This window comes from Falco naumanni, chromosome 10 (genome assembly GCF_017639655.2).
Source record: "Falco naumanni isolate bFalNau1 chromosome 10, bFalNau1.pat, whole genome shotgun sequence".
Lineage (NCBI taxonomy): Eukaryota > Metazoa > Chordata > Aves > Falconiformes > Falconidae > Falco > Falco naumanni.
The window spans coordinates 4,395,846-4,412,303 of NC_054063.1; the positions used below are offsets into that span (position 1 = coordinate 4,395,846).

Genomic DNA, 16,458 nt, shown 5'->3' on the forward strand with positions numbered 1-16,458 from the left:
ATTGTTCAGGTCATGTTAGAGTTTATCTGGGGAAGGGGGAGAAAGATGAGGAAGAAAACTGCCGTGTAGACTTGGGATATACAACTGAGATATTTGGAGAATAATTAGTTTGAACAAGATCTGTTCATTATTCATCTGATTACATTATTCTTGTGTAATGCCAGGAAAACTGCATGATATAAAGGCAGGCATTATTTGTCTTACTGTCACCTTCCCTATGGATAAAGAGGTGGTGATGGTAACACCTTCCCATCATTTCAGGCAGCTTAATGAGTTGCAGTGCAGTGATTTAGTTTTAAACATTAAGTATTATTTAGCACTGAAGAAGCCGCCTTTTTCAAAGCAGTACCTGAACGCCCCGCGCAGCTGCAGCGGCTGTTGGGCTGGCTTGTGCTGAGAAGGGTGTTCTGAAGGGCAAGCAGGTAAAGAAGGAGTGAAAATCCCACCTAAGTGGGACAAGTACGAGCACCTGATGCTGGAGGAGAAAGCGAGTGGTGTCTGTAGAGCCTGTGACAGAGGGACCTGGAGACTAAACCCAGCTTTTCTGAAGCTTGTCCTGGTAAGTCCTTGACCAAACCCATCACTTGCTAAGGTTACTTCAGTTCTTCTCAGGAGGTGTAATCTTAACTATGGCTGTTGTATGTATATGTTTTCCTTAGTATGTGTATTTTTTGGAGGAGATGAGAGAACCTGTGTCCAGATGATGCTTTCTTCTATAATTTCTGACTCGTTCTACATTACCTGTAAACATTCTCTCTTGTGATACAGGCTGAGAAAGAATAGGGATCCCTACATATATTTAGTTTGAGAATGCTTCTTAGCCTGAAAGCTGGGAGAAGAAATGTGAAGAAGTCTATTTGAGACACAGGGAAAGGAAAATTATTTTGTCCTATGGCCTTAGAAGTAGAGAAGGAAAATGTTTTGATGCTGTCTTTGTTTCTCCCTGTTCATTTTACCTTCCCTTTGCAAAACACCAAAGAATATCCCCACTCAGCCTATCCAGATCTAGTAACTTCATCTTGACTATAACAGTGCTGCCCCAGAAAAATAAAGATGCGTGTCTTGGTACTGATATTCATCATATAATAAACCTGGGTGTCATTTATAAGGCAGTAAATTCACTTTAGGGGCTTCTTCAGTTGTCAGTAAACGTTAGCTCTGAAGGAGCTCAGACAGCTCTGGTAGCTGGGAGAGAAGGATGCTGTAAACTGGTGTAGGGGGGAGAAATCCAGGAGCAGTAAACATGCAGAAAACATTTGGAGCATTTTCATAGATCGTAGAATGGTTTAGGCTGGAAGGGACCTTAAAGATAATCTAGTTCCAACTCCCCTGCAATGAGCAGGGACATCTTCAGCTACATCAGGTTGCTCAGAGCCCGTCCAGCCTGGCCTTGAACGTTTCCAGGGATGGGACATCCACAGCTGCTCTGGGCAGCCTGTGCCTGTGTCTCACCACCCTCTCAGGGAAGAATTTCTTCCTAATACCTGATGTAAATCCGCCCTCTTTCAGTTTAAAGCCACCCCCCTTGTCCCGTCGCTACCTGCCCTTGTAAAAAGCCCCTCTCCAGCTTTCCTGTCGGCCCCTTTAGGTGCTGGAAGGCGGCTGTCAGGTCTCCCCGGAGCCTTCTCTGCTCCAGGCTGACCAGCCCCAGCTCTCCCAGCTGCCCTCACAGAGCGGGGCTCCAGCCCTCTGACCATCTTCATGGCCTCCTCTGGACTTGCTCCAGCAGTTCCGTGTCTTTCTTATGCTGGGGGGAGCCCAGAGCTGGACGCAGCGCTGCAGGGGGGTCTCAGCAGAGCGGAGCAGAGGGGCAGCATCCCCCCCTCGCCCTGCTGCCCACGCTGCTGGTGACGCTGCCCAGGACACGGGTGGCTTTCTGGGCTGCGAGCGCACGTTGCTGAGCCCTGTCAAGCTTTTTTATCCACTAGCACCCCCAAGTCAAGGCAAGTTTGCCAGCTGTGGTGGGGTGGCCAGGTTATCCTGGAGGACATCTCTAGATGGTCAGATACAGCTGGGCTCTTTGTTTTCCCTCCTGTGTCTCTGCGTGTCCCTCCTTTCTCCATCAGTGATGGCAATGGCAGAATGCAAGACCTGGCCTGTGTACAGCCTGCCATGGGGGTGCTGGGCTCCCAGTCTGGATTTCTCCCTTTCCTGCTTCCTACAGCGAGGCCTAAAACTTGCTGCTGCTTCCCTCACACTATACGCAGAAAGGATGGAAAATTATTCCCCCTGCTCCTTTTATTGTAGGAGAAACTGAAGAAATGCTAGGCTGCGGCTTGCCCAGGATTATACGAGAAATCTTAGGTGAAATGCGGTATTGGTTCTGGTTTTGCAGTCCTACTTGGGCACTGTGAGCATACAACAGGATAGAAAGGATCCCTCTTTTTTCCATGAAGAGGAAGGATAGGACCATGCTTTTGCTATCCTGATAGGTTTTTGGGGGTTTGGTTTGGTTTTTAAAACTGTTTTTTACTTTCTTACAGAAATGTGTATATCAGACATTTCAGGAATGTCACAGCTTTGTGTCCCCTGATTTTGCTGGAGGAATTCTTGCAGGGCTGGAAGACAGGTGGAAGGCAACTTTGTCAGCATGTAGATGAGACTTCTTTTCAGAGTTGCCCAAATTTACTTTTCTCCAAATTCCCCTGCAATGTATTAACTGAGTTTAAGATGGCATCATCTAGGTCGGAGGAATACTGTGTTCCTGGCTGCTACTAGATTTGTCATCACTTTAGATTACGATTAACATCTTTTTAGCAGAGGTGTTACGGTCAAAGCCCCAAAGATGCATCCTGGCAAGGCTCTTCCCTAGCTGCCTGCCTCCATGGCCCAGCCTCTCTCCTCATTTTGTTTTAGCCTGGAGTCTATCACCCAACCTGCTAATTGCAGTAGAGCTAGTCAGGAAGGAAAGGGGGTACCAGGCAAGAATACTCCGCTCTGAACATGAACTTTTACACCAGATCTGTGCTATGGCGAAGAACACACTTCCATGTGGTGTGAAACTCCACAGTTTATGCCTGTGAATAGTCATCCGTGGCAGCAAGGCTGGCTCTGATCGGTCAGCGGTGGATCGACTTGGTCTCAGTATCTCTCGTTATGGTGGGTGCATTCCTTTGAAAAATGTTCTGTTTTGAAATCTCTCAGTCCAGATCCCTTTGTCAGTCAGTGCCGTCTTCATCTCTCTTACCCTCTTGTATAAAATACTGCCTCTTTCTCCAGTGTGGCTGCTTGCATGCTGCTGTTTCTCCCTGTTGGTATAAAACGCTGCCAATCCTAAATTGCCCGTGCAGCTTGGCAGGGTCAGATAGGGAGATAAACAAGCAGTGCTTGGATGGAGCAGGGCTAGCAGCAGCCACATGACATCCTAGTATGGGACCTTGGGTCCCAGGATACCAGGAGAAGTTGCTGCTCCCTTCCAGCACCTTTACGGGCAGGCTCGTGGCTTGATGCCACCTTTGGTGCTATGGGTACGTCACCTCAGCAGCTGGTCCCCGATCCTGTCAGGGTGAGGGGGAGGACAGGGCAGGGAAGCCAACGGCCCTGGTGGCAACAGGGGCTGTGGTGGTGCCGACGATGCTGCCACAGGGCAGCATGGCCCTCTGTGGAGGCACACAAACCAGCTTTCACATACGGGTGCTGCTCTTCTCACAGGCCTTGGGATACCGGGCTCCGCGCACTGCCGTTCCCCACCGCCCGCCGCAAGTGCGACGTTTCACATGCCCTTTCCTCTGCCTCTGCCTTTAATTACCCCAGTTACTGGGATTCCAGGACTACTGGGTGATTTCCACAATGCAGGAGGTCGGACCCTTCAAAAGTAAAGCCCAATCGCTGTCTTCAACAAAGAAATCTTTCTTCCAGTTATTTGTCTGGTGTCAGGCAGGGGTTTTTTAAGCAGATCCAAAACAAAACTCTTATTCAGTTGGTGTTCACAGAAAGTTGTGCTGTTAATGATGTACAGCAGCCCAGATCTGGGCTCCGGTTTGTTGCAGGCCTTCTGTCAGGAAGGACCAACTTCTGGCTTCCCTGTCTTTCAGAGCGTGGGGATTTTTCTGGGTTTTAAATGCCACCTAAAATTAATCCTCTTTAAAACACATGTGCTTTATACATTAAAGGAGCAGCAAGACAGAGAAGGAAACGGTATTTTCCTTTGCAGGTGAGCTGTAAGGTCAGCACTATAAGCCTTTTGTAACTCCTTGAAATTTTAAACTGCTTTCTTAGCGAAGTTGAATACCGCTGGTTTTAAAAACCAAACAAAAAAACCACCTTTTCCTCTTCTGAGGAAAGGAAGTCTGGAGGGAAGTCTGCAATGGAGTGACCAACGGGACATGGAACAATTCCTGAATATCTGATCCTGGTATTTGAGATGGACAGGGATCCAGGGGACACTGAGGAGAAGCCGCAGGTGAACTGGTACACGGTGACTGGGAAAACTGGAACTCGCTCATCGCTGAAATGAAAATATTAACATCCATTTGTGAAAGCGCTTGCTGGTGAGTTACAACTCCTGCTCTGAGACCTGCGACGGTGGCCTGGGGGTGCCGGGCAGCCCCTTGCTGTCCCCATCTCTGTACAAGCCCACTCAGCAACTTGTGTTCCATGTCACCACCTCCCCGCTGCGGAGCTGGTGTCAGCACCAGGAAAATGGAGGCACAGATGAAAGTGCCGGGCTGGGGCTGCTGTTTTTTATTCCGGCTGGGTGCGGTGGGCGCGGGGTGCGGGATGCTGCTGCCTGCCCCCAGCACGGCGGAGGCCCCGTGTCACCGGGGGCTCCTGCCCCTCCGCGGGGGCGGTGACCCTGGGCCAGCAGGTGCCACCTTTAACGGGGCGGGGGGGGACACGGGACGGAAAAGGTTGTGGGATGCGCCTTGCCTTCAACAGTTACGTCGTGCAGGAGAGCGGCTTTATGGTGGGAGGGGGAAGGCAAAGGCGAGCTTCCAGCCGCGGGGCAAGCCAGCACCCCTTTTCCTGGGGACGGGGGGCTGGGGCTGCCAGACCCCCGCCAAAGGTCGCCCTCCCAAGGCGCGGCGAGCCGCCTCCTCCCGGCTCCCCGCCCGCTGCCGGGTAACCGCTGCAGGAGGAACGGGAGACACCGGGTAACGAGACCCCCTCGCCCCGGGCCGCCCACGCGTGGGGCCGGGGCGGCCGCGGCCCCGCCCCCTCCTGGCGGCGGCGCGCGGGGGAGGCGGGGCTGCCGCGGCCCCGCCCCCCGCCCCGCCTCCCGCCTCGCCGAGCGCAGCGCCCCGAGCATGGAGCCCGCCTGAGCCGCGCCGAGGGCTCCGGCAGCTGCTGCGGCGGCACAACATGGAGGCGGCCGCCCCGCCGCTCCCGCTGCTGCTGCTGCTGCGGCTCCTGGCCGCCTCGGTGCTGCGGTGCGAGCCGGGCTCGGCCGGCGGTAAGCGAGCGGCGGCGGCGGCGCGGGGCCCGGGGCGGCGGGGAGGCGAGCGCCCGGCGCCCTTTTGTTGTGGGACTTGGGCAAACTTTCCCCCGCGCTCCGCCGGGAGGGCTGAGGGGGGGCCGGGGGGCGCGCACATGGACGGGCCGGGGCGAGAGGCTGGCCGCGCCGGCTGCCCTTCCCCGCCGCCCCCCGCCCCCGCGGCGAGTCCTCCTCGCCCGGTTCTGCTGGCGGGGGGCGCGGGAGGAGGCGGGCCGCCTCCCGCCCGTAGTACGCGGCCCGCCGCGGGGCTGGGGCGCGCTCCCCCGGGCGTCTCAGGTAAACCACGGCCGCGCCGAGGGAGACAAAAGTCGCCCCCCCGCCCCGTCCCCGCTCCCGTTCCCGTCCTTCCGCGGTCCCGGGCAGGGACTTCTCGGGGAGGCGGGTGTCGGGTGTCGCTCATCGAACTCTTGCCAGGGCCGGGGAGGGGGTGGGGTGGGGTGGGGGGCAGGGTGTCCCCCCCGCCTCAGCTCCTCTTGAAGGCTGTAGGCGGCCCGTGGGTGCGGGGGTGGCGGCGCTGCGGCGGGAGGGACCGGCCCGGCCCGGGTGAGGGGTGCGGGGCCCGCTTGGGGCCCGGCGCGGCTGAGGGGCCCGGTTGCGTTCTTGCCCGGGTGAGGGGTGCGGGGGTCGAGTTGCGGGGCCCGGCCCGGGTGAGGGGTGCAGGCCTGGGGTGCGGACCCCGCTAACCCGCGCTCGGTCGGGGCACGGAGCCCGCCCTTGGCAACACCGTTTTGAAGTGAACGCGTTAATTCTTTAAAAGCACAAACGGCCCGTGGTGCGCCCCCCGCCCCGCCGCCCGCCCCCCCCCCCCCCCCCCCCCCCCCCCCCCCGCGCCTGTGTGGGACCGGGTGCTGGGGGAGCACCGGCCCGGCGCTGCGGCCGCTGAAGCTGCTGTGATGTCTGCGGCAGTTCGGCAGACTGGGCGGTGTGGCCAAGGCTGTCAGAACATCACCTCGGGGCCTCTTTTATTAGGCCACCCACCTTTTCAAACCGTTTGCAATTCTTAGGACTGTCATTTAGAGCAAGAGAACTGACTGTTTTCTCCTGGCATCGTCGTGCTGTAGGTTTAGTTGGCGCCCTGTGAAAGTGTGTATTATGTATTGCTTATTCTGTCAGGATTCTGTGAGAAAGATGCCCTTCGCTCTCAGGAGGCACCTTCTCCGTGCGCGTTGCCTCAGTCTTTTCAAAATGTTTCAGAAATCCTGAAGTGCGTCTTGTTCCTTTCTGAACATTGACATTTGTGTAAAGATGTTTGTGTTCCTACTTGACTGAAAGAAACTATATGTAACTTGGGGGGGGGGGGGAAGGATATCAACTTATAGGAGTCTTAAATGAGGAGAGAACAGCTGGTAGTGTTCCTTGAGGGTTTCCTTACATTTACTTAACAGCCTCCAACAGAAAGGAATAATTTTAAAAAGAGATAACTTTGCATTTGCAACTCTTAGGAAGATAAGAGTTCACAATGAAACCGAGGAATAAGTCGTAACTTGGAGTTTTGGTTTTTGTTCACCTGATTTTAGAGACGGTGATTCTTTTAATATAGTGTATGTTCTGTATCGTTTTCCTTAACATGCATGGAAAAACTCTTCTACAAATGTGCCAGTTTCTAGCAATTAGCTAAAGAGTCTTGGTTATAAATCTTAATGACATTGCTTTTGTTCTGCCTACTTAGTAGGAAGGTATGTGATTCTTTTGTTAGGTTGGTCTGGATGGCACTTTCAAGGGCAGCTCAACTGTCCCTTTAGAAGGAGCATGGGTGTACTACTATGAGAGGCTCTCCATGGGTTTAGTTCCATTCCTGAGAACCCCCACTCTGTAAGCAGATGCCTGACTTTAAGGGACTTTTACCTCTTAAAAGTATTTTGATGTGCTTATCTTACAAATATATAAATAAATCTCTGCAAGATTGGGGATGTGCTGGAACTGGAACTTCTGTGGTGTTAAAGCTTCTGCAAAGTTTGGCATGTTGTAATAGATCCTGAATACTTTGGCTGTGAACTGATTGTGCTGTGGAGCCAAGTCCTTGCTCTCTGTGTGGCGGTGTCAGGACCGGTTTTATTTATGTGGCTTGAAATAATGATAAACGTGTTTCAGATATGGAAGGACAGTCAAGTACAACCCATGGGGGCAAGACAAAATGATAGTTGCATTTGGTGCTTCCTTGAAGCAAGGAATCTCTTGCCTGTGCAAAGTATTCAGGAACAAGATGGTTATGATGACAGCATGTTTTTCTTTGAAAATATCATACATTCTGAATGTTTAATACTGCACAGCAGGTTTTTTATGTGTGGCTCTTGAAACCTGGAAGTAGTTGAGATCATTCTTATTTAAGTTCATGTTTAAGAATAGTCTCAAGCAAGAGTTACTTTGAGTTAAACTCACAAAAGCTTGGTTAGCTGTACCTTGTCGTGTACAAGAATGTTTCCCAAAATTGTGAGACCGTATCTTAGATTTTTTTAAGTGGAATGACTATTTGCCTCATGTTAAGAAACACAAGATAAAGAAAGGTGAATAGAGGAGTGTGGCAGGATGGTTACAAAAGTTTGAAGCTAGGGGTGCAGCATGAAATAAAAAAATACATTTGAGCACAACCCTAAAATGACTTTTAATTCCTGCTGTTTTGCCTGAGATAACCTGAAGCTAATGAAACTTATCACTGTTTAAATGTAGAATGTAGCAGGAAAGAACACTTGTTAATTTTATGACGGGGAAATGTGCTATGTAGGAGTCCTCAACTGCATTTCGGTGCCATTTCAGTCAGTCCGTCATTGATTTAGGGGGCTATTTTCCTAGTAACTACTACTAGCATGATGTGAGGGTCTGTCACAAAGTATGGTCATAAATCCTCTTGAAATAGTGAGGAAATACTGAAACTCCAAACTGAAGTTTAAATCGATGCTTTCAAAGCACAGAACCTTCTCTTCCCAGGAAAAGGACCATGGCTTTAACTGACTTTTAGGTATGGTATGTGAATTCGTTTGTTAGTATTTAATTTTAAATCAGTTAGTTTCATTTTAAATTAGTTTTAAAGCACCCAGAGTTGCTTTAAAATTACCCCTAGAGTAGATATGTCTGTAAGACATAAATCAGCATAACACAGAAAGTCAGTACTTTGGAAGAGTGTGAATGTATTTAATCAATAGCCTGATGTAAATTCCACCATTGCCTCATGCTGTTTCTGAACCTTTTTTTTAATCTTGGCTGCTTTAACTTTTATCTTAAGGGTTTTTTTTTTACTTGTTTATAAGGTAGTAGTTAATAAAATAGGCCGTGGGTTTTGTTCCAGCTGTAAATTTTCTCGGTGCTGCATGTTCCTTGAATAACACAAGCCAAGGTAACTTTTTAGGAAACACAAGGATTGTTTCTGGGAGCAGTGCTCTGGGATAACAATCCTGTTACCCTTTATTGTTTTGGTAAGGTCTGGCAGCATAACAACAAATAAAGGTTACAAAACCTCTCCTGGAATATAGATGCGTGTGACTTAATAAAGAAGGTCTAACGTAGGTTTGCTCCTATTTAAAATTTAGTCAGTGATGTAGTTAAAAGTAGTTTTCTCTGTTTTTGTCAAAGCAGAAAGAAATGTCACTATTTGTGGTGCTCAAAAATAGCTTTAATGACAAGGTTTAGTTTCATGTTAGATCAGTATTTTTTGTGAACATACTGTATTGTATGAAAAGAACCTGCCATCTTGAGGTTGAGAACAATAAGGAAGTTTAAGTTCCTTGTTAGAAAGAAGCTATTGTAGGTAACTCTATTTCTCTTCATTCTAAGGAATCCTCTCAAGTTTTCCTTACATCTTTAACCCAAGAGCTATTAAAGATTCAAAATGTTTGCCTTTTGTAAGTTCAGTATTTCTTGTGGGGGTTGATGTGGCTGAAAAACCATCACCACTAAGGAACACTTGATGGAAATAGTTGTTATATTCTGCTCCAGGCCTTTGTGAAGAACTCGGATATTGACCTGAGCCTTGAGAGAAGAACACAGTAGAATAAGTACACACACCCCCCCACACCCCCCCAGTTTATGGCACAGGCCAGCAACGATGCAATTTGACTGTGCACAAAGGAGTCGACATTTTGTTTAGAGATTTGGAGGCTTGTGGATTATTCTCCTTTTTCACTATGTTGCTTTCCAACAGGACATGTCCAAGAACACTGCAAGTTCACTGAGGGCAGGAACAAATCATTAGGGTATTGGCTGCGGACGCTGGCTGGCCAAAGCCACGTGCTATCTTGGATTCTTGGGACTTCCTTGAAGAAGTCAAAGATGTGCCATCTCCTGACAGCCCACAGCTGGAACTTCTGAGCTGGATAAAATACTTCTGGATAGTCCTACCCCCGTTAAGTTAGCCCATGGAAGATCTCATGATAACGTCAAAGGATATTTTGAGCAGTTCTTGAGATTTGGGGTGATTAAACAGTTGTGGTGAGAGGAGGAGAGAAATTGGGAAATATGTCCCACAAAGTATTGTTCAGTACAGGTTTTTGTTAGGAGTCTGTGGGCCAACAATTCTTTTGGTTCCCTCTCCCTTTCAGAAAAATCAGAATGTGAAGCTCACCAGTGTTTCATCTTTGTGGTTTCTGTTTGCTAAAAATTGAAAATGCCTCTTAAGCCACAACATTCTACTGAGAAGCTCCGAAGAGTGTGAAGAATGCACGGTGATGGGTTGGTAAGGGGGTTGAGGGTCCCTGTAATAAAGAGGATTTTTAATTTAGCTGTTGTTTCCTTGACTCTTGCTTGACTCACGCTTTGCCTGCCAGCATAGGCAGATGTGAGGGGTCATTCTGTATTGGATGTTAAATCCATGGGCGACTTTTGCAAGGATGCCAGTAAATGGACACACGCTTGATTTAAATTGCTTCGTTTGCTGGATGGTAAAAAGGGTTAAAGCAACCAAACCCAATAAATACTTTATAGGAGTGTGTTGTGTTGATTAGCTTAATAGGGACAGTCTGCTGGGAGAAGGAATGTCTTGACTGTGAATCAGCTGCGGAATTGTCTTCATTTCACAGTACGAAGGTTTATTGCTCTTGCAATAAACAGCACTGACAGCAGATGCAGTACTAAGTTCCTGGTGTGATTGTCAATGGTCCGAGAACCTCCCTGCTTAATGTCCCTGCTTAATAACATAATAGCTGTTGAATACTCTTTGGCACTTTGGCTTTCTGAAGTGTGGTATGTGTGTTAGCTTGTTCTGAATATTCTGCTAACATAGCATCTATGATTTATCTTTTATACTTAAGGACGTTGAACTTGCCCAGTGTAAGCTGACTTCCTTTAAGCAGTACTAGAAGTCTTTGTGGCAGGCAGAATCAAGGGGTTTGGCCTCTGGTTGGTTGGTCGATGAAACTATGAAGCGTGCTGTTCCTGAGCTAGGGTGAAAAATGATGCAATTGGAGAAACTAAGTTGCAAGTGTGTTTGGTTATAACTCTCCCCTCTGCTATGAAAAGCAGAATTTCTGTCTTCTGCGTGGTTCCACAAAGGGCTTGGTTTTCAGTTTTTTCTCATGGGTTCTTATTAAAAGGGCACGTGGTGCCCTGTGAAAGCGCAGTGCTCTGAATTTGGTGGTTGTGTCCTTCTTACGGGATCCCTGTTGGCCTGAGTTTTGTCTGCGAGGGAGAGGAATGCCCAAGTTCCTTACCTTGACATCTCTTTGCCTTGGGATTTGACAACATGTTGTGATTCCCGAGGTTCTCTGTTGTCCTTCCTTCAGGTTGCTTTGAGCATATATTGACTTTAATTTCAGTGTGTTGTTGCATTAAACGTTTCATTCATTCATTCATTAAACATTTATTAATAATTCTTTCTGGAAGTGGCTTGTTACATGCAGTAGTGAAGTTGATAAATTGGCCCTGTGGGACTCTTGATGCTCAGCCTGCAAGAATTAGATCGGAGGTAGGAGGTGGCAGTAAGTGACGACAGGAGTTTGACCTCTTCTTTCTGCGGTGTTTAAGAGTCCAAACAAAAACCAGAGTGTGAGCAAGTGTTGTCTGCTTTGTGTTTCTAAACGTCTTGGTGGATGAGGAGGAGTTGTGGTTTGAGTGGACCTGCTTAGTGAATTTCTTGGTTTTGGGGTTTGGGGATCAAATAGTATTACTGTAATGTGATTTTGTAGATGCTCTTTTTCTTTTCTGCTATTCAGTGCTGGGTTTAACTGAATCCAAAAGGAAAAGGAGTGGAGCATCTGAGAAAATGTGATGAAAATGTACAGTGCTGCTATAATCTATGGGTTATGGATATGTCATTTGAGAAGTTTTATTGAATACCGTATGTACTTACGGCTTAAGCCATATACTTGGGGTTTTGAATTAGGCACAGATTATGCTGAACAGCAGTAATGCACTTAAATCCTTGTCAATAATTTCAGCATATCTTCTGTGGAAATTCCAGTTTTACTTGGATTCTGGATTCATGGATGCTTTGTCCAGTCCTTGTATTTTTTTTCATTCATTTTGCATGAACGCATTCTTTTCTGTTTTTCCAAATTAAAACTGTTCTAGCTGGACTTCAGAAGGGAAAAAAAAAAGTTTAGAAGAGCAGATTTTTTTTTTTAATGCAAAACTTCAGTATGGCTGTCAAGAAGGTGAGAGTGTTTCCTTTTACATCTTTATAAATTGAGAGGGAGACGTACCCCTAAGTCTGCCATGTGTACATATCTTTATGTGAATTAAATAGCCAACAGCACAAGTGACAGAATATCTTATGGATCAACCAAAACAAAATGTTTTTGTGAGAGATGTCCTGACCTACAGCTGCACACCGTTATGCCACACTTATGCCATTCTTTTTTCTCTAGATAAGTCTTAAATAAAGATTTGCATGCGGCCTTGCTGTAGGAGTTGATATGCTTTTTCAGTGGACTCACTATGACAGTGGCAGTCAGAAGTACCCTGTTTCTGTTTTGTATGTGCTCTTGAAGTAAAGATCTGGGTTGTGCATGGTGTAGGTAAGTGTTCTACAGGTTTCCCACTGTGATGCATCTCTGGGAGCTTTCTGGAGTAGTTGGCTTGTGCCACCTGAAGCTTTATATCTGTGTAGTGTGGATTTTTATTTGTTTGGGTTTTTTTCTTGTTTCTCAGACTTCCTAAATAACGTATTCTTTATGTCTGGTTCTTCAGGTAAGACTGAAGGGTATGTTTTGTGACACTAAGTGGTCTGCCATCTACTTTCTTGTTAGGAGGTTTTGCTCTTTCTTGCACCCTGTGGGATGCCTGGGCACTTTGTCAGGTCCTTTCCATCAGCCCATCATTTCTAGGGTGCTATGTAAGCCATAGCATATTCCTGCGTAACCAGATTTTGTCTGACGGGGCTGTTGAGGGTCACATTTTAGAAAAATTTCTAACCTGGCTTCTCTAGCTTTAGTTTTAAGAGTGGTGCATACCTGATATGAGGCAATGTGAAAGGCCTTCTGTCTTTATTATTATTATTGTTCAAGGATTATGTCCAAATAACTGGTAAGGAACAGTTTCTACAAGGTCTTGAGCAGATAGAAAAATAAGTTTTCTGGGGCAAAGGATGGTTGCTTTGAAAGAACAATCACAAAGCCATGGCATTTGCAATAACCTAGGAAGTCTTGCTGCTGTGTATCCATCTTCAAATACTGTTTTTAGTTCAATCACTTAGACCAGTGTATTGGTGATGCCATGAAAATATATACTGAAATAGAAGTATATGTGTATCTGGTTTATACTTCGTTACGGAGGAAGAGGAAAAAGCAAGAGTTTGGCTCTTGGAGAACAAGCTGTCCTGGCTGATGACAGCGAATAATTCAAGGAGGAGAAGGAATGAAATGTTATCAGATTTATTCTTTGATATATCACTATAGGGGATGTCAATACATCGTACTTAAGGTTCTTTCTTAGCACTTCTACCTTAATACAAAAGCAAGAATACTGTTTCTTGAACTTGTCAAAGCAGCAGAATTTAAAAAACAAAATCTTACTCTTTGTTTTATAGAAAGTGTCACCTTTGACCACTGAATCATAAATTACCCAGTGTTAGATCTATATTGATCACTACTTATATCGTGCATATAGTTTAAAGGAGCTTTGGAGGCTTTAATTTACATAACTAGTTATTTAAAATAAAGTGTGGCTGACTTACGAATTCTGTCCCATTTCAGGAAGGTCATTCATGGCCACCAAGTTCCCTGTTTTCTCTGTCACACTTTGTTTTCATTTCAGTCATTGAAAAATTTCTGGTTCTAGAACAATTGAGAAGCTCAGAATAGATTGCCTGCCTTATAGGAATGAATTTTGACATAAAATATGATATAAATAGTTTTTCTCTTTGGATATTTCTCTGATTGCTTCCCCTGCTTGAGAGTTGACAGTTCGAAAGTATAATGCGTTTAACTTTTTTTTTTATTATTATTTTTTATTTCTAGGGGCAAAAGTTTTTAGCCTCAGAAATCTGTACTGGTGACTTACCTGGATATGTCTTTTGCAAAAGATATGAAAGCAAATTAAACTGATGTGTTAGTATTCATGTTCTCGGGTCAGAGCCAAGAGAATGAAAGTGCACATGGGTAGCATTTTCCACTTAGAAGGTCTGCCCTGCTGTGGGCGATTAAAATTAAAAAAAACAACTATACGTTAGCTGCATCTTCAAAAGCTGAGTAAAAGAACTCTGTAGTTACAGAGAATTTTTGTCTGTCTGGGGTTTAATAGCGTATTTTTTACTGTCTGGATGAAGTTGACTATTACTTACCCACGTTCTAAAATTCAAGTTTGCAGGTGTTCAGGTGCTGGGAAGGGTATACCCAGAGTTACACATCTGGACTGACTTAGGCAAGCTGCATAGTGAGAGTTAGGTAGGGTGTGGCTAGTGCAGGCAAAACTATAGTGAAGCCTCAAGAAATTGGACTTTAATCATTGGCCCCAAAAACCTGTATGAACCTGGATTTTCATCTCATCTAATATTTCTTCAACACCCACCCCACCCTTGAGCCACAAAACCCTACTACACTCTGTGTCAGCTGTGACTTTGGAATCTGTGCACAGGAGGAGGTGGTTTTCTGTGATGCCATTTAAAAAGGTGTATTTTTTGATTGCGTAAGTCAGGTATGGTGACTACCAGAAGGAACCGCGCATCCTGTAAAGAGTCGGGGAATATTCCCTGAGGCTTCTTTTGAACAGAGTAAGTGAACTCTTAAGGGAGCTCAAAACTTAAGTTTCTGTGAACATCGTAGCTAATGGTAGAACTGGGAGAAATGCTGATGTGTGCGCAAAAATTTAAGCGCGTGTTGGATGATATTTGCAGTAAATAAACCATTATCTGCAGGTGTTCTGTAAGAGTTGCAGACAGATAACTGAGGTGAGCTCGGTAGCTTGTGTGCAGAACTAATCCATACCATTCAAACTTTGAATGGTGTGCTTGACACTTAGTAAGTGTATTAACAGGCTGCTGCTAGATCTTATTTGCCTAATAAACTTAGACGAACAGGTTCTACGGACGGTTAATGTTCGGAGGAATTGCTTTCTGTTCACAGCCAGTTTCTGGCCAAAAATGTGATCTGGGTTCTGATTGATTTTCTAAAATGTTTTTATGGCTGTGGTCATTCCGCTTGTTATGGTCACATCTGGTTGCAGCTGAAAAATGAAATGCTCAGCTATGAAGATTATTAGTTTAAATTTAAAGAGAAGAGAGTTGGCCATGGAGTTATCCTGGCTACTCTTGAACTCCATTCCTCTGTCAAAGCAACAGAAAACAATGTGTTTGTCAGGATTTGGGGGGGTGGTAATCCTACTACTTGAAAGAACCCTGGATGGTTGTGACAAAATCCCTGTGTTAAATGCCTGTTAATGCCAAGGTCATTCTGCTGTTTGCAAATTTTAGTGTTTTAAAGAGTCTTCAAGACATTTGTGAAAAGTGAAGCCAGGTTGCATGAGCCAGAGAACTGGAAAATGCCTGGATTTTACTTAGTGACTGGTAGTTCCTTACTGATTAAATGTGCTACTAGGCCATTCACTTTACTGGAGCAAAGACAGATTTGCTCGTAGATCATGGAGTGCTAACCTAGGCAGAAGTAATCCAGAAGTAACCTCTTACTAGCTAGGTTATGCTGAAGTATGTACATGTGGAAGGGTGCGAGATATTTTTTTTTTGGGCGGGGGGGGGGGGGGAGGGCAGTATTCCATATAGATATGTGTGTGTGTATATAATACGTATGAATGTTCTTATGTGCTTAAACACTTGGTTAACCAGTTTCTCCTGCTCTTCCCCCCCTTTTCATTCTAATGATTGTGTTATTCAATAATCTTCCGTCTCTGAAAAAAAACCCCGTGCTTTTTATGTAAACACCTGATGTTAGATCTCAATACATAATTTTAAGGAGGAAAGTTTCACAGTTGCTAGGTATGGGACTTGGATTTGGTTTTGGTGGTGTTACTGAAGCATGCCCTTACATCTGTGAACTCTGTTTTTTGTCTGAGAAAAGGTGACAGGGAACCTGTTTGAATCTATTGCATTACTCTCGCAATGACTGGTGTTTCGTTAGAAAGGAAGCTGCAAGCTAACAGAATGATAGGTACAAGCTAATAGAATGATAGGTAAAGTATCCCTGAAAAGGTAGGGTGATGTGTATTTTATTAATCAAAATTGTATGCCTGATCAATTTTGTGCACCTAAACCTTTGATCTTGAATAACCGCTTTCCCATACCATTTGCAGGCTTTATTTTACAATTTCTGCATGTTGTGGCCTTCTCCTGTGTTGGTAGTATGTCTTCTCATCTTGAAAGCTCTTCTTTTGTTTTTACCTGCTTGCTTTGTGTTGTGTTTCCCCCCTCCACGTCTGAAGAACCAAGATTGTTAAAGGCTGGAATGTCTGTAGGTGGGTAATTAAAAACAGTGGTCAAGAGAGCTGTTGGAAACTTGTTGGGTTACTTCTCTAAGCAGGATGATGAGGCAGCATCATTGAATGGAAGGGGGAAAAAAACCCAACAAAACCAACCCAAACAAACAAACAAAAAACCAATCCCAAACCACCCTCCTATTTCTGGCAGTTTGAGGAGGCTGTCTGCTATC

The 16,458-nt window shown here is 46.0% G+C and overlaps 1 protein-coding gene across 1 annotated transcript in view; it reads left to right on the forward strand.

Moving 5' to 3' along the window:
- Positions 1 to 5,211: 5,211 nt before the first annotated feature.
- The window catches only part of LRP5 (LDL receptor related protein 5), a 160,801-nt gene continuing 149,554 nt past the window's right edge, over positions 5,212 to 16,458 (forward strand). The window contains exon 1 of the mRNA XM_040608497.1: positions 5,212 to 5,392. Coding sequence (XP_040464431.1) covers positions 5,302 to 5,392 — 91 coding nt within the window. The 5' untranslated portion in view covers positions 5,212 to 5,301. The remainder of the gene's footprint in view (positions 5,393 to 16,458) is intronic.